At 38.6% G+C, this 23,550-nt stretch overlaps 1 protein-coding gene across 11 annotated transcripts in view; it reads left to right on the top strand.

The window, feature by feature from the left end:
• The window catches only part of ATE1 (arginyltransferase 1), a 185,817-nt gene that overhangs the window by 22,657 nt on the left and 139,610 nt on the right, over positions 1-23,550 (top strand). For 5 of the 11 annotated variants that reach the window (XM_030571237.1, XM_030571236.1, XM_030571234.1 and 2 more), the window contains exons 6-7: positions 5,075-5,307; positions 8,868-8,996. In XM_030571237.1, the coding sequence (XP_030427097.1) occupies positions 5,075-5,307; positions 8,868-8,996 (362 nt within the window). Of the gene's footprint in view, positions 1-5,074; positions 5,308-8,867; positions 8,997-10,036; positions 10,166-23,550 lie in introns of all 11 variants that reach the window. The other 6 variants (XM_030571238.1, XM_030571235.1, XM_030571239.1 and 3 more) reach the window with 2 other exon arrangements.

Here is a 23,550-nt window from a genome sequence, read left to right as displayed (position 1 = left end):
TTACTAAAATATTACTAAACAATTTTCTAATCAATCCTAACATATTGTAAAACAATTCTTTAACCAATCCTTCCCCACCACCATAGTTGATTTGTACCTAGCAAAATTAGTTATGCAAGAGACAGAAACAATCAAAGAACCAGACAGAGGCCATACAGATAAACAATAGCAAAGTGGGGACCGTAAGAAAAAACAAAAGTAGGGATTTTACAACCACAACTGTTGATAAGCGATTTCTTGCCAGACGGAATGCTATCAGGCAAAGTTTTCTTAAACCACCTTAAGATCAGTTTCTTTATCTGGTAATGGTGGGTACTATTAGGATAGGACTGCCTTCTTAACTTCCCGGTATTACATTGTTTTTAATGTAATTCAGGTGTCACATCTACACATTCCATTCTGCTTCTTGGCTCATGGCTGCAGAGAAAGGTCTCAGACTTACAATGTGAGTATAGGAAAAGGCCTTATCCTTACAGTTGGTTACCCACAGTCACAGTTGGTTAGATTATCCTTGCTTAGTTAGTTTTTATTCTCGTGTATGTGACCATAGTTGAAATGTTTCATAACTTTGACACTTCTGATGATGGCACTTGATTGTCCAGGATACTTCCAAAATTAAAGATAAATATCTTTACAAAATAGTCACAACAGCTAATTCTGAAATGTATTGGTTCCAGGACAACACTAATGGCATCCAAATGTTTCTTCAACAATTTGTCATAAAGTATTTGCTTACAATGGTCTCTTTTTTCATTTGCAAAAATAAATGGCCCCATTCTTCCCGATGTGGAAATAAATCCATCTCTGCACTGCCCTCTTGGTCTCTTATAACCCTTTAGCAGTAACGATCTTTCACAGCCACTAACCCAGTTTTAAGGCACGGAAATGAAACATGCACAAGGTAATGCTGACTCTGTCATTAGCTACCCTACCTTGCCATGTAGTTTTGGGAGAAGACAATGTAGCAGACAACAGCCTGTTCCTTTCTGACCTTGGACCTTGCAGAGTACCTGCAGAGTCAGGGACAGTATTGTTGCAGAATTGGCACTCTTTCTGTTTCTCTCTCCCCCCACGGCCCACTCACAAAAGCAGAGGGGATCATGAGACGTACTTAACAGGTAACACTGGCTTATTTGAAAGATATTAAAAAACAATGAAAGGCAGTACCTGAAATGTTGGGAAAAAATCGCTTCTTCACACTGTCTCTCGTGGCCTATAAATATTTTAATTTATAGATTTACATTTGGCATAAGCAGTTAAAATTAGTGTTTCATTGTAGGCAGACTGGTGCTGGTAATGAATATATAACTTATTTAAGGATGTTTTGTTGAACATTTTGTTTAAGTGCTCCTATGAGGAAAGCACAGGAAATAGTTGTTCTTTCTTCGAACTGGATGAAATCAATGTTAATTTTCCAGCTATTGATATTCCCCATATCTTGTGTTCTTAACATTGATAGCTTTTGCCTCATTGTCAATATCATACTTATAAAATGAATGGTAAAATGGAAGATTACAGTTTCTTAAGTTCTGAGTTCATTTTGTTGTATAAAAGTTCCCCGCTAAGTGATCTGGGTCTTGCTTCATTTAAGTCTTGGACCAAGGCCAAAATATTACTGCTGACTTGAAGGATCAGTCACTTTTGAAAGGTTCAATATCTTGGCCAAAGAAGCTAAGTAAAAAAAAAAAAAGATTTAAAAGAGTGGAATATTTTCTCCAATTATCTTTTTCCAAGTCTTATGTTTTCTCCAGTATACGTAATTGGACTTCATCAAAAACCATAACACAACTACCACCACCCGTAATAAAACAATAACACAACTTAATGGAAATTTTTTGACCAGCCCTGTTTATCATTGTACAATATCTGTAGAGTTTGGGTACAGAGTAGTGAGTTAATTCTTAACCCTTTAGGTTATGGAAGTATTCAGCACCCATTATTTTTAATGAACAAAAGGGAAAATTATAATTTGTATTGCCTTAATTTATGTACCTTCAACATTTGTTTGTGAAAGACCGTTTATCTGTAGCATGTAGCTGCTGGTTTTAAACTCACTATCAACCATGAAAATCAGAAAAATTCTAATAAGGGGTCTGGACTCAAGCATTTTTGTGGTTTCTCTCTCCAGAGGGATCGTTTCTGCAAAGGGAGGCTTTCTCTTCATTTGTTTCTCTGCATCATTCCAGATATGTTTTTTACCAAATGCACTAGTAGAAGGTCCCTTTGTACCTCTGGATCGGAGGGGTATGCATAAATGTAAATGATTGTCTCTCATACTAGAAATGGAAATAGGCCTGTTATAGTTTATTTAAACTCAGACATACAGTTCAGCTTCATGTGAGATAGGAAAGTGACATATCTGAATATTTAGAAAAGATGTCAGTGGGAAAGAGAGGCAGAATTTGAAGGTGAACAGGAATTCAGTGAGTCTAGTCATAAATTAGCAGCTTTAAACAATAATTAATATTGAAAATATTAATTTTGAAGTGTATAGAAATACTTTAATACCTTTCCAGTGAAAAGCAGGAGAAAAATTGCATTAGCCCATATCTGTAAGTATCAGGAGAGTTGTAATTACTGTAAGCAATGTGTTGTGTTTCCTGCCTCATGATGGGTCCAATGAAATCTAAGAATATACTCTGTGAATTAATAACTGTGACTTGCATGAATACATGTAATGTTCTGCATTCTGTCAGTTGTCTAAAAATGAATATGCTTTCTTAAAGGCATAATTAATAAGTGTAAGATTTTTCCATTTTAACTGTTTGACGTCAGTACTCCAATATGTCTGTCTTCAAGTGTTTTTACAGGTACAAAGCTTGTATATGGTTGGAAAAAGCTTTAAAAGGCTTGATTATTTTTGAAAATAAAAGCTCACTGTTTGTAAAGCATATAGTATTAGATGTTTCTTCTGTAGGTAAAAAAAATCTGAATTTAAATATGATACATATAAAAATAAAGTGAGATTTTCACAACAAAGCCAAGAATATTTTAACTTTTTTTGTAGCAGTATAATACATATTACGGCTTATGTGCCATTTTAATTTGATAAAGAAGAACATTCGTTTATTAAAGTGGAAGTGAGAGTGGTTGGTAATTTTTTCAGATCATGTAAATTACATAAATACTAGAATATCAAAATGCTTTATGTTCTAGAGAGACCTGTTGTAAAATATTGTCCCAAGTGTCTTCTATACATTATCCTGTTTCCAATGTGACTTAAATAAGATAAGAATGATATTTTGAATATTTATTTGCTTCTGAAACAAATGGAAATGCTAGAAATAGAAATACAGGAAAATATTGTGAAATTATACATTATTGTACAGTTTTTTTTCATAATTTAGAGTTGTAGATACATATTCAGACAGTAAAATTTTCAAGAACATTGAAGTCTCATTCTCAACATGATGAGGGCACTTAAGAGCTTTTAAGTCCCATTGAAAGTCATTTTTTAAGTCAACCACTTCTGAAAATGAGAATTAAACTCCAGTCAGTTATGCACTTCTGAAAATTTTACTTAGTATTCATGATCAGTTTGTAGTGGTGAAGCACTACTTTTCTCACTTATGTTATAATATATATGGTCCAATAATCTTTAAGCTATTACTAATGACTCTTTCCCATACACTTTCCTCTTATATATCTGTCTTCTTTTTAAAAATAAATACTATTTCACAACCAGACATAAGAAGTAACCATATGAGCCGACATAACAATGTGCACATTCAGAATACTGCTGACAATGGGGTGGCAATAGAGTTATTTAAAATTTTTTAAAAGTAGGCAAGGTTGTTAGTACTTTAGACTACACACTTACCTGGCCTTTAATTCTTATCTGCTCTGCATATTAGAGCTATTGGTGATGACTATATGTATGTATCAAAGGGTTTCCTGGCAGTGTGAAATAAATTCGTTCTGCTTTGTGTCCTGTGCATGATTCTGTCAGGTTGCCCTCTGCGTTGCTGATGCAATATGTCAATTCTCAGTTGGTGGTGACAAGTCTTTCCAGTGCCTCAAGGTGATCCTTTTAGTTGCTTGGATATACTGCTGTTTTACACAGTGCAGCTAAATAGGAGCAGGCCTTTGTTTGTGGATAGGTGTGGTAGTGATTTAAGCACAGTGTGTGTCAGGAATTGGGCAGTCTTGATTTGTATCCTTGACTCTGAAACTGGCTTGGGGTCTAAGCCAAGACCTTTAACTATCTACCTCAGTTTCTCCATCTCTAAACAGGGAATGATATTTGCATCATGGGGCTATTGTCGGGGCCTTGTTTATTTTGCACTTCTGCCACCACGGAATCCATCATTTATGGTATAACTTTGCTACAGAATTTAAGATTTCTTTTAAAATAAATAGGTATTTTGGTCCTTGTGGTTGTGAATATCAGCATAAAAATGTGAATGAATAAGTATAACTAGATTATCCTCCTGAATCTGTAGAAAGCAGGAAAGAGTAGCTCTGCCCATTTCTCTCAGTGGGGCATTAATTCTGAAACCAACCATTTTATTGGCTGAGCATTTTAGCTGAAATGCTCACCTACTGTGTTTACCTCTGATTTCAAATTGACTTCCATGCCAAACATCCCATTTCCTACTCAACAGCTAAAATCCTTTGTAATTTATATGAAGCAGCTATGCATTTAGACAAAAATATGCAGCATATTGGAAACTGAGTTCAGGGTACAGTGTAAAATTGAATTCAATGTCAAAATGAATGAGGGCTACTGTAATGATTATATTTTTGTTTAATTCATTTTAAAAATCTCAAATTTTAATGTAAGTGAAGCTACCATAGGATTTCTAGTTTGCCATGTCAGATCCTATGAAAGGAATGATCTTGCACCAGTTTAGGTCTGGCTTGCCTTAAGGCATGTGGGATCCTACCTAGTGGTTGCAAAATGTTCTGAACACGGAAAAGAGTGCTGTGTAAATGCTAAATATCATCATGCTATTAAAAGAAAATCTTTTGTAAAAGTATTATTCGTAACCAACTCCCTTCTGTCCCACCTTTCATGTAATAGCTATTTTTCTTGTGATATAACCTTGTTCTTTAATTCTTTATGTCCTTCTAGGAAAAGGGGCTGATTTGAGCAAGCCGCCCTGTCGAAAAGCTAAGGACATTCGGAAGGAAAGAAAATTGCACAAGCTTCTTCAAAACCAGCCACACACACTTGAAGGCTCTCCAAGTCAAGTGGAACCTCAGATTTTACTCTCTCAAAACTCTAAATCTAAAGCGAATCAACCTAAGTCCATTGAAGACTTCATTTTTGCCTCCTTACCTGATGATGCCACACATCAGTTAGAGGTATTGTCAATTACATTGCTATTAATTTATTTTTATGCACATACATAAGATAAATAATTTCTACCGTTAGAAGCAGCTTTCAAAGAAAAGACTTGTGAAAACATTTGAAGTGGAAAAGGCTCACTTTTAAAATAAAAGCATTGGAACAATGATAAACACTATTTACATTTCCAGCACTTAATTTGTCAGGTTTTGAAAATATATTTTGCTATAAAATATACATTATCAAGGAGATTTTCAGATGTACCTTAGTTATTTAGAAACGTGCTCATAAATTGCCTAGCCATTTTAAAAAAAATTCCCCTGGATATCTGATGACTGAGAAAAAAAAGGTGAGCCTTGCTGGGCCTCTAGAGGGCACTCTGGCTCTTACAGTCAGGGGCTCTGATTAACTCTTATTATTTAACAAAATACTTTGAATCATGGTGTATAAAGTCAGTTTACAAATGAAAGACTTAGAATTAGCTGAGTGTTATGAAGAGAAAAATGCAATGTAAAATTTCTAAAGCATATAAATATTTAACTGCCTATGATGATGAATCTAATAGGAAAGTAATACCTGTTCTTACAACTGAATTGAAAAGGTGTAGTACAAAACTCTTCCCTGTAAACACGTCTGAAATGATTTATAGCAGTTCATTAACATTTGCATCTGTAATTTTTTTTCTTAACTAAATGTATTGACTGCCATTATCTATTAAATGAGTTACAAAAGAATTAGTAATATACTGGTTACCAGCTGGCAAGTCTGAGTTTTGAGAACTTTCTAAGCTTTTTGTTTGTTTTTTAATTGGACAAACATTGTTCCTGGAATATGAGACAGAGAATAGCTTATAGAAGACTTTCTTGCCTCTTCTATAAACTAGCACCTGGTAGTTATTGACCACCATGAGCAGTAGCATTCATAATATTGACTGAAGTTGAGAAATATAGTGCTTTGTGCTAATAGGTTGAAAAGATCACCAGTGTGGAAAAATAATGGCTTCATTTGTACAGCCAAAAAAATAAAGAAAGAAAACCCCCAGAGGCCTGGCTCATTCTTCCAAGTTTTCTGATACAGTTAAGTTACAGGAGAGTAGGAGAGGACTTATGTATTAAGAAGGAAGGAGGGATAGTTGACAGGAAGAATCTAGACCTGTGGAATCTAGGCCAAGAGTTTAGGAGGATTTGCAGGAGGGAGCCAACACAACTGTCGAAGAGTGATTCCATGAGTTTTCATGGGTCATGGTGGATTTTATAGGCAATAACAGAATCTGCCCAGAACTGAAAATAATATTGTTTCCATGCTATCCTGGAAATTGAACACACCCTCAAATATGCCTGAAGATACAGGGTGAAGATGAGGTTGTCTATAGGGATATCACTTTTTTTCAGTCTAGGAAGCAACCATTTTCACTATAAACTAAAGTTTCCAGTTATTACTTTTCATTGGTCATGAGGATGCCTGCTGTTGTAACTCACTATTAAATTCCAATTTCTGAAGCAACTAACAAGTAGGAAATGGGGACAGCAAATGAAAAATGATTACCTAGGAAAGAGTACTGGAGAAAAGTATCTGGGATTATAATGGGGACTCCAAACTAAATATGAGTCAACAATGTAATACTGTTGCAAAAAAAGCAAATATTCTGGGATGTTTTTACAGGCATGTTTGCAAATAAGATACGAGAAGTAATTCTTCCACTCAGCATTGATAAGGGCTCAGCTAGAGTACTGTGTCCAGCTCTGGGAAAAATGTGGACAAATTGAACAAAGTCCAGAGGAGAGCAACAAAATGAGGACAGGACAAGAAGTAATGGGCTTAAATTGCAGCAAGGGAGATTTAGGTTAGACATTAAGAAAACTTCTTAACTATAAGAGTAGTTAGGCACAGGAACAAATTACCTAGGGAGGCTGTGGAATTTCTATCATTGGAGGCTTTTAAGAAAAGGTTAGGCAAACACTAATTGGGATGGTCTAGATCAGCGGTTCTCAACCAGAGTCCATGGCCCCCTGAGGGGGCTGTGAACAGGTTTCAAGGGATCTGCCAAACAAGGCCAGTGTTAGACCTGCTGGGGCCCAGGGTGGAAAGCTGAAGCCCCACCCGGGGCTGAAGCTGAAGCCTGAGCAATTGCCCTGCTTGCTACCCCATAACATCAGCCCTGGCTTTTATATGCAGAAAAACAGTTGTGGCACAACCAACTGGGCTGTGGAATTTTATAGCATGTTGGGTTGGCCTCAGAAAGAAAAAGGTTGAGAACCCCTGGTCTAGATCAATGTTTGTTTCCCAAACTTGGGACGCCTCTTGTTTAGGGAAAGCCAGGGCCGGCGCTACCATTTAGGCAGCCTAGGCAATCGCCTAGGGCACCAGAATAATTGGTGGGCGCTGTTTTGCCGCAGTGGTGCCTGTGGAGGGTCTGCTGGTCCGCAGCTCTGCTGGAGCTGCCGCAGTGGTGCCTGTGGACGGTCGACTCCTCGCTCGGCTCTGGTCAACTGCCCGCAGGCACGACTGCGGCAGCTCCACCGGAGCCGCGGAGCACCGGACCCTCCGCAGGCACCACTGCGGCAGCTCCACCGGAGCCTTGGGACCAGCGCGCGGGGTGGCGAAATTGCCGTCCGCCTAGGGCTCTCAAACCCCTAGCGCCAGTCCTGGGGAAAGCCCCTGGTGGGCCGGGCTGGTTTGTTTACCTGCTGCATCCGCAGGTTTGGCCTATCGCCGCTCCCATTGGCCATGGTTCTTTGCTCCAGGCCAATGGGAGCTTCTGGAAGCGGCATGGGCCAAGGGACGTACTGGCCACCGCTTCCAGCAGCTCCCATTGGCCTGGAGCAGCAAACCCTGGCCAGTGGGAGCTGCAATCGGCTGAACCTGCAGATGCAGCAGGTAAACAAACTAGCCCAGCCCACCAGGGGCTTTCCCTAAACAAGAGGCATCCCAAGTTTGGGAAACACTGGTCTAGATAATACTTAGTCCTGCACTGGTGTAGAGAACTAGATGACCTCTCCAACATTTATATGATTCCTGTGATTTTATGATTCCTCTCTTCTTTTCCTTTTAATTAGGAAAAGGTCTAACTGTTCTGCTGTCATCACCGCAATGGAAGAGTGGCCTCCCTCCAAAAAGTATAAAGTTCAGACTTCTAAGGCTTAAGTGCATCTAGCATTTTTGCAGCATGATGTGAAATTACAGTAAAAGCACATTTTTAAATGATGGAGATCAGTTAGTGTCTTGCATTTCACTTATTGGCTTAGTTTTTGAACACTATTAGTATATTTCTAATATAAGAGATTAATTACCTTAAAATTAATACTTAGAAAAACTCAAGTTTCATGCACTGAGAATATAAGAGAACCTTCTTCATTTATCTGATACATGGTAGATTTTTTAGCTAACACACACCTGAAAAAAATTGAAAGGTTGAAGCCTGATTTATTAATTAGACTTTAAAGCTTGATATTTTAACTGCGATCTGTTTTGCAGAAAGTCCAGATTGCTCTACTTGTGGTATCTTTCATCAACCTTTATTTATGTATGTAATTATGTGATATTGCAATAATGAATCTGTCTTTAACTTCTTCTGAAGGTGAGGGTAGTGAGATCATCTCCACCAAGTTGCCAGTTCAAAGCCACATTTCAGGAATCTTACCAGGTCTATAAACGTTACCAGATGGCTATTCACAAGGACCCACCTGATAAACCAACCATAAGTCAGGTCAGAAGGCCAAGTATAATTTTATGCAAAACCTCAACTTCCCCTCGATTTCATATGTCTTGGATGGATTCTGTGAGAAACAAATTGGACTTTATATCCATTATATACCTGTAACTCTACAGCATGAAAGCATGTAAATCAAGAGAATGGTGAATTAAACCAAACCAACATCCTGGAAGTGCAAGCTGTTTTTGGTATCTTATTGTAGGTGCCACAAATATGTAAACTTTATTGCAGACAAAAAAATGAAGAAATCGTGGGCATGGTTCAGACCATTTGGAAGAACTATACAGTAAAGCCATAGGGGAGCAGGAGAGGTGGACTATGGGAGGCACTCAGATACTAATATGAGGAGAACCATATACATATTCAGCATTTCAGAGGGGTAAATCCCAAAGCAGAGTTTCATTGATTTAGATGTGAGTCCTTACATGAGGAAGGCAAACATAATATGAACCAAAATGGGTGAGCGATAATAATCACATGCAAAAAATTGCCTGTTCAGGTTTTACTGGAGTTTGTATAAAGCTCTTTGCTACTTACAATTTAAACCAGTTTAAAAGAAAACAATATAAAAAAAATTGTGTTGTCACTATTTCACACAATGAATGGACATCATGCCAGGTATATTATTTCTCTGAAGCTAAACAGAAACCGGGCGGGAGGGCAACTTAGGTAGCAAGTATTGGGGATGTGCCTCTAAAATGAAGACTTTCAATCACTCTCTGAACTGTGCAGTCAAAATAAAATGTCTGTTGTTTTGTTCCGTTTGTATTACCAAAGGATAAGAGGACAGAATAAATTAGTACCCGCAGTATGACAGCATTATATAAATTCTAATTTAAAATATCTATAATAATTTAATATCACAATCCTTTAAACTTATGGGGTATACTTGCCTTACCCCATTTAAGATCTGATGCTAATGGCTGCGGCTTTGAAATTGCTATGAGGAGATCTTCCACTAGCCTTACCTTCAGGAGCATATAATCTGATTAGGTGTATTTAAATATTTTGCTTGTATTTTCCTTGCTCTGAAGGTGAGGTTAGTACCTGTCTCCTTTGAAGACCCACAGTTTAATTCATCCTTCAGCCAGTCAGCTACTTTATTTGCCAAGTATCAGATGGCTATACACAAGGATACACCTTCTGAATGTGGCGAGTATGAGGTACGGTTCACTGCATGCACCTTTACCAATATTTTTTGATAATGTTCAGATAAGTGGTAGCAAAGAGTATACCTTTGAACTAATCTAAGCACTGAAAACTTTACTGCTATTACAATTTGGGAAGGAAAAATAAAACATTGCATTCAGTATCTGTGCCAGGTTTTAGCTCAGAGGAAAATTTCTCAGCAGGAGAGAGACTGGATGTGTTATTGCAATCATAAAAAAAGTACTGACACCAGCAAGTAAATAGAGCAGTTGTACATGGTTTAATTAAGGAAATTTGAGACTGACATCTACAGTGAAGACAATGAATAGCAATGTGATGACTAATGACTAAATATTCTTTACATGGGTTAGAAAATGTTAGATTCAGGATACTATTTGGTAGCTGTGACAACTTTACATTTCAGATGCCATTCTTCACTGTATTTTGATGTTGTGTTGCTTCTCTATTTGTTTTGTTTGCACTACATTGCTAATGACATCATGTATGATCTGTTTTTTCCACTGCAAAAGCCAAATTAGCTTTAAGAATATGCTACAGACTGGTGGTTGCACACTCAACAAGAATACAAAGACTGTAAAGAAGCTTGCTTTCTTAAACCCCAAAAAGTGTTTATCAGATTTTAATCCTAGCTAACCAAATATACATAAGTGATTTCTTGAGAGGTGACACAAACTTTAGCTAGCAAACTTTACAGAATTTATGTCTTGTAATCTAGTTCTCTCTTTTCTACTAGGCACAAGTATAAAGTTTATATGTATTCCTTATCTAGTCAGATACTTCTTCCAAGGTTATACTTAGCTAGAACATTTCATTCTTAGGAATAAGATTTGTACCAGCAGAGGTGGTATCAGATAACTCATGGTTGCTTTCCACTTGGAATAATAAATACAGTAACTTTCTCATTTGTTTTCAGTACAAAAGTTTCAAAAAAATTTAAGGGAGGTGTGAGGGGCATTACTGAAGAATTTCTAAAATACCAGACTGTAAAGCCATGAACTCTGATTTTTCACTTCATTTGATAAGGTAGTTTTATTATAGTTCCTAACTTAGTGAAATCTGAATAATATTTAGTCATTCCTTTCACTGGCATAACCGTAGGCTATTACACAGCAAACCATGGAAAGCAATACTGGGGAGAAGGTCTAGTTGGACTCTTAGTAATATTCATGATGGTTAGATCATGAAATTTCTCTTGTTTGGGGTACAATGACTATTTCCAACTTTAATGTCTTGAGTTTTAGTCTGACACAACATCCCTTATCTTTTTTGCTCCAAAGATCTTGCTGACACAAAGAGGCAGAGATGAGGACCTGCTACTTCTAATTTCTCCTTGTTTTTTAACTAAAAAATAAATGAGGAAGTCTTCAATCATACTTTTATGAAATGAAGTCTTCATATCATGTAGCTGTTTGATTTGCAGTTCATCTTTGAACTAGGGATCAGGAATTAGAGGTGATATGAGACTTGGCAGCTCTTTGGACCAGTGCAAGAGGTCCAGCATAGGCTTTGATGGCTGTGGGCCCTGTTGATTTATTTTAAGAGGAGAGACCTGGAAAAAACAACTTGAGGATGGCTTGGTTGGAATCCTAATTTTCCCTCTCTCAAGGTATCAAGAGTGCCAGGAGGCATTTAGCTGAAATTCAGAGTGGAAGGTGGATTTTCAAGAACTTCTTAGTGCGTCTTCATCCTCCTCATCCTTGTGTAGAAATGCAGTGTAACATACTCCACTTGAATGATTTTACTGTTCTTTTTCTTGAGTATCAAGGCTAAGTGTAGTAGCCTGCTTGGGAAAAAAGACCTAGTGCCAAAGCTCATTGAAGTGAGTGGAAATACTTCTTCTGACTCTAATGCAGTGTTTCTCAAATGCGTCTACCAGGAGCTTTTCTTGTGGCCACAGTCTCCTGGGTGGTGATGGGGGGAGGGGCAAAGCAGCCACCCCTCCCCAGGGCCACCAGCAGGGGCTGGTCCTTGCCCTCTTCTGGAACCACAAACACAGTAGGAGCAGGCAACCAGTGTGAGTTCCCCACCTTCCTGGGGGCGATGGGATTCAGGCTTTGGCCCTGAGATGGTAAGCAGCAGGCTCTGACCACGTGGTGGTGGACTCCATCCCCCAGCCGCTCACCTTCCCTTCGCCCCTGGCTTTGCCTGCCTCCCCCCTCCATCTAGGGCTTAATTTGTCCCCAGCTTGCTGGGGCTAAGTAAGTCTGCTGTGAAAAGTGATATTAACAAATACACAAATATCACTTTTCACAGTAGCAGACTTACTAGCTAGCACATCTTTAAAAAAAAATCAACCAAAAAAGGCAAAACATGCAAAGCACCTTATTTGTGTTTCTATTCTGTTTAGGGCCAGTAAAGAACAGAGGCAATTGTAAGTTACTTTTGTTATTGAGTCTGCAAAAAAAAACCAACCAAACCTACATAAATAATTACAATGATTTGGATATGTATATATGCATATTTATTTATTTTTCCTAAAATTAAGTATTTTAGGAAAAAGTGTCAGGGCGGCCACCAGCAAGAGTTGGTGGCTGCACTCTAAGGTCACCAAAATTTTTGTTGTGAGAACTCCTGCTCTAATGGCCTTGGATCAGGCCCTTTGAAAGCATTAGTAAGTCTCCTTTGGTAGAAGTCATTTGAAGAAGAAGTTGTTTACCCTTAGGATTTTTTGATTGACCATTAACATGCAATGAGGCAGAGCAGGGTGACCAATGAAATAGCTAGAGGAAATGCAAGATGTTGTGTGACCACAACCAGTTGCTTCTTATGTCTGCCCTGACTTAGTCATTGTATGGTAGCAACCAACAAATATGACAAGAAGTCCAGTGCTTGGACATTGAGCAGAGAGGGTTCTGTTTTGGTTTGTGAAGGAAATAGTCCACAGAGTGGATGCTGCATACTGTTTGATATATATTAGAAGCGCCTAATTTTTCAAACTGGGGGATAAGTAAGGTGTCCTTAAGTCCTTGATCCAAGTCACTTGCAGGAGAAGATGGAAATCACCACATACAAGATTTTAAGAGCTCTTAAAACACTCTTTTCTCTCCTCTTTAGTCTATTTAATAAATTATTCAGACATTAAAAAACCCCCACTTTCTGGAGCCAAGCACTTCCTTCAGTGAACGTAGAATTAATTCTCTCTCTCCTGCGCAAGGCTTCTTATCAGGGCAGCCGCAAGAGTGGATTGAGTTTAAACTGATAAAAGCTAGTTAATGCAGAATAAAGAATAAAGACCCGTACTTCAAACAGTTAGGTCTTGTCTAGATATTGTAGCGCACATGGGTGTAGTGGATAATCTTTCTGCTCAGAAAGAGAGTACCACAATTCTCATATTTGGAGTATGGCTGGGTGCCAGTTCAGAAACTTTCCTTAGTTTTAAATTCAGCAAAAAACCTCCTGAAAATACTATGGGACCGGCCCTTTGGGAAGATGATCTTGAAATGTTGGCATAGGTATATACTGTGTACTCATATTGATATATATTTGTAGCTCAAATATTTCTCATTGCAGCAGATGGCAGTATTAGGAATAAAATAATTTTGTGACTGACAGAAAAAACTTAAGATGAAAGTTGTAAAGTAGTTAATAAAACTCTTAATCTTTGAAACTGAGTACTGCTAATATAATATGAAAGAATATTCACTTCCATGCAGGTTTAAGATGAGAACATGTACCTTTTACATCTGGATGTCAAATGAGAAGGGGGTAATGAGCCTTCTCTAAGAATATCATATTGACTGGATTTCCTGTAGCATGGCACAAGCTGCAACTGTCCTAGCTCTCAAAGACTTTTTGAAGCATTGGCTGTTTAGTCTCATTCTGAGGCCCGTGCTCAGTGTTCTTTAGAATATTTAGTTTAATTTCCTTTCTGACCACGGTTCGCTAAAAATACTAGAATAGTGCCTTTCATTCATACCTCTCAAACTGCTTTACAAAGGAAGGGAAATATAATTACAGTAACTCCTCACTTAATGTTGTAGTTATGTTTCTGAAAAATGCAACTTTAAGCGAAACAGTGTTAAGCAAATCCAATTTCCCCATAAGAATTAATGTAAATGGGGTGGGAGGGGGGGCTCCAGGGAATTTTTTTCACCAGATAAAAGACTAATTAAAAATATATACACCTCTACCTCGATATAATGCTGTCCTCGGGAGCCAAAAAATCTTACCGCGTTATAGGTGAAACCACGTTATATCAGACTTGCTTTGATCCACTGGAGTGCACAGCCCCGCCCCCCCGAGCACTGCTTTACCGCGTTATATCCAAATTCATGTTATATCTGATCGCATTATATCGAGGTAGAGGTGTGTACACACACACACAGAGAGTATAAGTTTTAAACAAACAATTAAATACTGGTACACAGCAATGACGATTGTGAAGCTTGGTTGAGGTGGTGAAGTCAGAGGGTAGGTTATTTCCCAGGGCATGCCTTACTGCTAAATGATGAACTAGCAATCGGCTGAGCCCTCAAGGGTTAACCCATTGTTGTTAATGTAGCCTCACACTCTACCAGTCAGCACAAATGGAGGGAGGGGAGGGGAGATAGCAAGGCAGACAGAGACACACACTGTATGTGACACACAGAGAGAGACATGCATTGCCCCTTTAAGTAGGGGGGGAGGGATAGCTCAGTGGTTTGAGCATTGACCTGCTAAATCCAGTGTTGTGAGTTCAATCCTTGAGGGGGCCACCTAGGGATCTGGGGCAAAATCAGTACTTGGTCCTGCTAGTGAAGGCAGGGGCTGAACTTGATGACCTTTCAAGGTCCCTTCCAGTTCAAGGAGATTGGTATATCTCCAGTTATTACTTTTATTACCTAAGTATGCTGACTCCACTCTAAGTACACTGCCTTTTTAAATAGATCAGCAAGTTGAGACAGCAGCTCCTGCCAGCAAGCTCCCTCTGTCTTGAGCCCTGTCGTGTCACTCCTCTACTCTTTGGAAATGGGGTAAGCGGGGTGCAGGAGCAGGGGGGAGAGGGACACCCTGACATTAGGCCCTCTCTTTCCTCCACCACCCTTGCACAGCAAGCAGAAGGCTCCGGAGAGCAGCTCCAAGACAGAGGGAAGGAGCAGCTTATGGTAGTGGGGGGAGGGACAACTGAACTGCTGGCAATTGCTAGCCTCCTGGGTGGCTGCCGCACAGGGAACTTAGGTGAGTGGGGAGCTGATAGGAGGGCTGCCAGTCCACCTGGTTCCCAGTCCCCACCAGCTAGCTGCAACGGGCTGCTCTTCCTGCAAGCAGTGGACAAAGCAGGCGGCTGCTAAACGGTGTTATAAGGGAGAAATGCGGAACTTTAAATGAGCATGTTCTCTAATTGATCAGTAACGTAACAACATTAACCGGAACGTCTTTAAGTGAGGAGTTATGTATTCACTTTAAGTTGGAGAAAAACTGAGATACTGAGAGGTTGTTGGTGGAAGTGATGTGCTGCTTTCCTGTCAGAACAGGCTTTCTTTTTTGGCATGTTCCTTACTCCTAGGCTAATATGTCTAACCACTGCAGTGATGGAACTGAATATCCTTCTCAGCTGCAGCTGAAGGAATTGTTTGAAAGATTGTAAAACTCTCTGTAGGTTGGCCCTCATTTGTTTATTTTACGAGTAATATGCTCATTCTGGAGCGTGTCCTTAGGGTTCCTCTTAGCATGGATCACAAGGATTTGGAGAATCAGAATCTCAGTTTTCAACAATGTTCTTTAAAAGGAAAAACTCACTGGTGCTGGAAGAAAGACTGGAGGTGCTCTTTGAGTATATGGTCAATAGCGAGACTTATTCACTGAGGTATTACTACAGATGGAATCTGACTGATATTGACACACCTGCTGAAGAGTTTTTCTGGATACCTGGGGAAATTATCTCTAGGTCTTCCCCTTTGGGCACTGTCCCTGAAGTTTCATTTGTTGAACTGGACTGAAATTGACCTGTAAACTTTGCATGATTTTGTATAGTCCAATAAACTGACCCTTTCCCTTTGGCTTTTACGATGTCTGGTATAGGCTATATGTACACTAGAGAGCTTATAGCAGCACAGCTGTATGGTCTCTTGTGTAGCTGCTCTATGCCAATGGGAGAGAGCTCTCCGGTCAACATAATTAAATCACCTCTAACAAGCGGCAGTAGTTATATTAGCGGGAGAAGCTCTCCCACTGACATACCACTGTGTGCACTATTACTTATGCTGATGAAACTCATGTCGCTTAGATGGGTGGTTTTTTTTCATGATTCTGAGTGAAAAAAGTTTTGCTGACATAAGTACTAGTTGGACATGTCCTTAATCAACTCTTCTGGACGACTTCAAGTGTCTGGTCCAATATGTATAATTGTACTAATTTGAAAGAATAAATCTTGTATCTGGCTCTGGTAAATAATGAGCATTTCATGCATGGCTTGAGGGCAGTATGTGAGTGGAACTTGTGTTGTGGCCAATATCCTTTTGCCCTTGCTTGATAAGATTGCAAAAATGACAAAAGCCAGATATTAAAAATTTCTTATGTGCCATGAGTTCCTTTATTATGATATAAAAAGGTGCTTTTTAAGACCGTATTGCTAGATTTTTTTTTTTTAAAGCAACTCAAACACTGAATTTAAAAAAATGCCTCAGGAGTTAGTTGACATTCGGGGGGTGTTTTGTGTATGTATTTTTTTTTTTTTTAAACCCTTGATTTAATTTGTGGTGTCTTTCCAAAACCACAGATATTTGGTGTGATATTTTTGCTCTGTCAGTGTGCACAGCTCTGCCTGAGCATGTGCACGAGAGAGGGTAATGGCCGTATTCTGAACAGGAAGTTAGTTGGTGTATTAACTCTGAAGTTTTATTCTCTAATATTTCTCCTTTCTTTTAAATTTAAAAGACAAGCTTTGCCTTCCTAATCAACAATTTCTTTAGTGGCCCATAAACAGCCACTCTACCTTCCTGCTCTATGTAACAACAGTAGAACCACAAGACTAACATCATTCCTTTAATAAGAATAGAAGTTTGTTCAGTTGAGTTCAGTGACTAGTTACTAGTGAAAACTGACTGAAATAATTGAACAGAGAATAGCTGTGTTCTGCTGCTGTCTGCTTCATCTGGCAGTCAAGTTTTTCTCTCTTTTATTTTATTTTTTTAAGTGTTTACATTCTACAAGTGCAAGACAGTCTCTCTTTTTGGTTCTCAACTCTCACGATTTATGTAAATTTATAGCTAGGCTAGTTGCTAGATTGAGCTCTACTTGTAGCAAAATATGTCATAGGTTATATATTTTGCTAATTTCTTGTTCCAATTAAGGTATTGTTAATTTTGGATATTAATCTCTAATAGGTTTGTCAAAGACCACAAAATGATGGTAGTATAGCTATATTAAATATAGTGCGGAAAGGAAAAGGAAGGGAGACGGTTCACTTTTTTTAAACATTCTGATGCTACGTCTCATAGCTTTGTCTTTAGCTCACTGCCTTTGCCAGTCTGTTTCTACTGGACCATTGCCTGTATCAAAAATCTCTCTCTCCCTTTCTCTATAAAATACATATTCCTCACTTAATCTTTTCTCAGTTGCCAACTACAGTGTTTTGTTTCCAACGTCCCGTTATTCAGCAGTGTCCTGGAGACGGCGGTCTTCTCGCCCCTCAGCAGCATTTCTCAGCATAGTCTTGGTGACAACTTTTTCTAGTTTTCACCTCTGAGTTTGCCATTCTCCTTGTAAGATTGTCACACTTCTTTTGGACCAAAACTGAACAGAAAAATCTTCCCTAACTCACTTAGTCCTGTTCTGAGCTGGCTCTGTCCCCCTCCTGACCCCCACCCCCCAGTTATACATCTTGGCTACCAAATAACTTCTTCTGTCTTGTGTTAACTTAAGCCCCAATCCTGCAAACCTTTACCCATGTGTTTAACTATACTACTTTAAGTAATCTCATTGAAATCAAAGCAACAATTCTCAGTAGTAGAGTTAAGCAGACAAATAAATGTTTGCAGGATCTGGACCTTAAAATTTAAACTTCTTGGACAGGAACTCTCTTACTTTTTAAAGACCCTGTATTTGTACAGTACCTAGCAGAGCAGAGCCAAACCATGGTCATAGCCTTTGGGTACTGCTATAATACAAGTAATGATCCTGCACGGCATCGAGCACATTCCAATCCCAACTTTCCCTCCACCTTCTCACTGTATCGTTCCATTCTTCCCCATGCAAAAATACCTGCTTCTTTGCCACTTTTGAATTTCAGTTTTCATTTACTCACATTGTGTACTTAAATTCATGTTCAGCTTCCTTCCTTCTTTCCTTCCTGAGTTTTAGTAGTAAACTAAATAATAAACAATCTTGTCTTCTGTGCACTGAATACACTAAAATTTGTACTGTGTTTCTCTTCTGCCTCTTACTTATATATGCACCCAATAAAGTGCTCACTCGCTAAAAATGTTTTCACCTTCATAATTGTAATTTTGAAATAGTTAATGTATAGATATCGAAATAGCAATCATTTAACAAAAGACAGTCATTTTAGTCCATTGTATTTCATAAGTATTTTGCTCAACATTTCTTTTATTTTGTTTTAAACAACACATATAATCACCTAGACAAAGCCTTAGCGTTACTTGTTACATGATCATTTGTTATACCATATTCATGGCTGTAACATTAGCGTTAAAGCAGTTCCCATTTTGTAAAGATTACGCTAAGCAACTGTATATTCTATTTGCCCATTGATACATTTCTTATTAATAATACTTTGATAATTGCATCTATGGAAACAATATATTAATCAGTGAGTTTAGTAAACCTATGATAGTTGTGAATCAAATCTCCTTCCCTCTTTGTCAGTTACAAATACTATCTAAATGATATTCATAGACTTAAGGTCAGAAGGGACCACTATGGTCATCTAGTCTGACCTCCTGCACAATGCAGGCCACAGAATCTCACCCACCCACTCCTGGAACAAACCCCTAACCTATGTCTGAGTTACTGAAGTCTTCAAATCGTGGTTTAAAGACCTCAAGGTGCAGAGAATCCTCCAGCAAGTGACCCGTGCCCCATGCTGCAAAAGAAGGCGAAAACTCTCCAGGGCCTCTGCCAATCTTCTCTGGAGGAAAATTCCTTCCCGACCCCAAATATGGCAAACAGTTAAACCCTGAGCATGTGGGCAAGACTCACCAGCCAGCACCCAAGAAAGAATTCTCTGTAGTAACTCAGATCCCACCCCATCTAACATCCCATCACAGACCATTGGGCATATTTACCTGCTAATAATCAAAGATCAATTAATCGCTAAAATTAGGCTATCCAATCATACCATCCCCTCCATAAACTTATCAAGCTTAGTCTTGAAGCCAGATATGTCTTTTCCCCCCACTACTCCCCTTGGAAGGCTGTTCCAGAACTTCACTCTTCTAATGGTTAGAAACCTTCATCTGATTTCAAGTCTAAACTTCCTAGTGTCAACTTGTTGTACTCAAGTCAGTTTCAGGCTTTGCTTAGGGTTAGTGTTCTATTGGATTTTGAGCATTTGCTGTCAACGGCTGTCAGTACAATGGTTTCTGTGATTCACCATGACAGATACACTGGAGGTGAAAGTCCTGGTGGAGGTACTCTAATTCCAAGACCCACTGAGTGCGATAATGTATTAAAAAAGTTTTGTTGTGATTGGTTCTCTAGTTGAAGACATTTCCTTCTCTGACATCTTCTTCAAAATCTCAAAACCAGTTCTGACTGGTGGGTAGAGAAAATGGTTATGCCTGGAGCATGCTTGCCCTTTGCAAGAATGCTGTAGTATTCTAGGAATACTTTTGAGAACCCAGTTGCTCCTGGAATCCGAGTTAGCTTTAATTGCCAGCAAAAATATGTTTTCATCTGTGCTTTCGTCTTGATTTGAAAACTGCACTATTTTGCATGTAGATCTTGCATCAATTAACTATTCCCTTTGTCTATCTGTTTACTATATATTGTGCTACCCTTGGAAGACCACTTTAAAGCTACAGACATCAGTGACCACTTGCTTGGAGATGTTAGCCATGTGTAGAGCATGTTACTCCAGTGCTTCAAAGATTGCAGTGGCCATCTCTTTGCTTCCAGGTCCAATTCATGTGCTGATATTAATATGTGAAGTCCTAACTATCCAAGGCCAGCCCTCCAGATGCTCATTATAACAGAGTAAATGAAGCAGGGTTCCAGGGGAAAAATACATGATTATGTGACTGAAAACTCTCAATGCATTATAAATAAGTAGAGGTGTGCATGAACTGGATTTTTTGCTTTGGGGAGAGTGTCACAAATTTGAATTTTCTTCTATTCTGGAAGAAAACCAAAGTCTTTGAAACTTCCTAGAAGCTAAAATTAGGAAAAAGTTGATCAAGACATTTTGTATTGACATAATCTAAACATTTCTTTCTAATTTTGACTTCATTTTGTAGTATGAAATAAACTGAAAAAAGTAATTGCAAAATGGAAAATCAAAACATTTCAAAAAGGTTGTATTGACCTTTATAAAATGCTTTTTTATTTTTAGTTTCTAAATGAATTTTTGTTAAAAGGCAACACACTTCCTCAGGATGTCATGATTTTGATGAATCGGTGTTTTTCAAAGGAAAAATGTTCTGTAGGAAAATTTCCAACCAGCCCTACACATGGAGGGCCAGAATTAGTGTTCCTGGGTGCTCTTGATTCTGCTATTTTCTGATCTGTGCGCTTGACTTTTCAATCTTAACTTTCTTTTAACATAGGTTTTTTGTATATAATTTCCTAGGTTATTTTAAAAAGAGGAAAAATAAATTGTATTATGTGCAATTGTAGGGTATCGTACGTTCAGGAACTTTAGCATTAAGGCTCTAGCAAGCTTCACAGAGCAAAATACAGACAAGAAATGGTGATATTTGACAGTTTATAACACAATTAAATCTGAAAGGATTTTAAGGAAGAAAACAAAAGTCTCCTTTGTGACCCTAGGGTCATCACTGCACCAAATTTCAAGTTCCTGCTACAAACTATGGTGGCGGTAGATCTCTTTGGGGAAAAAAAAAAAAAGTCAAAACATATTTATAATGGAAAATGTTAGGCAGTATGAATATAGAGTTTGCCTCCACTCCTTGTATCATAAATTTGCTACTGTATCAAGCTTCAGCTTTCCTTTTTCTTGCTTAAGCATTGGAAGCCTATAATCAGACCTTTTAGTATGTAGAAAGATGCTAATGAAATCAGTGCTGCAAGGATTTATTTACAGACTTAACAAAATTATTTGCTTATTTGTACTGAACTTGGGTGGTGGTGATGTGGGTTTGGTAAGCCAAAGGAAATGATTCAAGCCATAAAGTAAGAGGAGAAATTACTAAAGGTAGGAAAAAGTAAGTATAGATGTGATCTCTGTAATGAATAGCAATTTAACATGATGTTCTGATCACTGACCAAAAGTATATTGCAATGTATATTTTGGAGAACTTTACTCTGAATAGTGAATTTTGTGCAACCCTCCATTAAACAAGTTTTTAAGAAGTATTGATTTTTTTTCTTTTGCTGTCAGATGAATACCGTATCATTTAAAACAAGAATTTTACAGATCAAGAACACTATAGCTGTTCAGACAAACCGTAGTAAATGGAATTTTGTTCACTGATTGTGTTTTGAAGTGTTTTTAGAGTTACACATTTGTATTTGTCTTCGAGTGACTAGGACGAAGTGGTTTATGAATTTGTGATATTGTTTGGAGATGTGAGTAATTTTCATGTTGGAAAAGCTAAGTGTTAAAATCCATTCCATTTTTCTTAGGAGCGTTAATCTTAGTTTTCTGCAGTAAACTACTATAAACCTTGCATACACTTAGATAATACGTATGAAAATATTGGCTTCTTTGTTAAACCCATACACAACTGTGTATTTAGAAATCAACTTGAGGTCAAACTCTTGTGAATCATTCACTGAAAAGTACATTTAAACTATGATATTTTCACCACCTTATTTTTCTTCATCTTGAAAGACATTCAGTGGCTGCCAATATATAAATATTAGAACTGCCTCTGAGCTACAGAGACTATGAAAATGATACAGTAAAGTAGTTGCTAGGAGAGAGTAAATAATTCACTGTCATACTATTGCAAGCAAACACCCTGGCAAACCCTTTCTTCCTTACCTCCCACAGCAAAATGGGCAAAAGGGAGATATTATGTTCCTTCTAAGAATTTTGAACACTTCGGCTGTGGCAGCAGCAGGGGCACCAAGGGAAAGGAGTGAAGAGACTGGACTTGTTCGGCTGTAAGCTTTATTCAATGGGAGGGCTGCAATTCAGAATTGCTAACTAACTTTTCTAAGTCGCTATGACTACTTTCTGGGAGAACATGATGAAGTTTAAAGGATCAGGAAGGAGTTTAATGTGATGGAGGAGGAGGACAGGCCAGCGGCCATGACAGCTTGGATGTGGCTGAGTCAGCAGCTCAAACCATGGCATCTGCCATAAATATGAGAAGATGTTTGTGGCCTGAGTCTTCAGATTGTCCTCCATAAGTGCAGCAGGTTACCCAAAAGAGACCTTTTGGAGACCACTCCTTGTTTTCAGAAAAGACAGATGATAAGGTACAAGGTAGCCTAAAAAGATTCCAGAGCAATCCTGAAGTCATTGGTTGGAATCTATACACCGGTGATGAAAAGGAAGCAGTTCAACTGGAAACAGATTCTCAAATGTCCAAAATTTATACCTTGGTCCCAAGATGTGCAGAAAAAGAGTAGTAGAAATTCCAGGAGGTGACTCCCTCTCCCCTACATCTCTGCATGGCAGCTTCCTCTTGACCAGCAGCCTGAGTTTGTCAAGGGCAATATAACTATCGGTTCCTACCCCTGTGTTTTCCGGTAGTCTATCCCATTTCCTTCATGCTTGGGGGGACACAACATCGGATCAGTGGGTCCTAACCATGGAGGATCTGGGATACTGCCTTCACTTTTCTATCTGCCCTTCCCTGTCACTATACAGGGACCATCCTCATGAAGCTGTCCTTCAGCAGAAAATCCAATCTTTTTAAAGCAGAGGTCATACAGGAAGTTCCTCGGTTCCTCAGTGGGAAGAGCTTTTATTTCTGCTATTTCCTTATGCCTAAAGTGAAAGATGTTCTCTGGCCTGTTTTAGGTCTAAGAGAGTTACAAATACCTGAAGAAAATCAAGATCTGTAAGGTTACCCTAGCTTCCATTATTACTTCCCTGGAACAAGAGGACAGGCATGCGACCTTTGATTTTTAAGAAAAACATTTCCATGTAGTGATCCATCAGGACCACAGGAAGTTTCTCAGATTCATCGTGACTGGCACCCACTATTAGCAGCTGATTGTACTTTAATTTGGCCTGTCAGCTGTGCCTTTCATTTTCACAAAGTGCATGGTGGTGGTAACTGTGTTTCTTTGGAGGTTGGGGGTCAGT

Source organism: Gopherus evgoodei, chromosome 7, assembly GCF_007399415.2.
Source record: "Gopherus evgoodei ecotype Sinaloan lineage chromosome 7, rGopEvg1_v1.p, whole genome shotgun sequence".
Lineage (NCBI taxonomy): Eukaryota > Metazoa > Chordata > Testudines > Testudinidae > Gopherus > Gopherus evgoodei.
The sequence above is the reverse complement of the archived record's forward strand: the minus strand, read 5'-3'. Positions and strand labels throughout refer to the sequence as shown.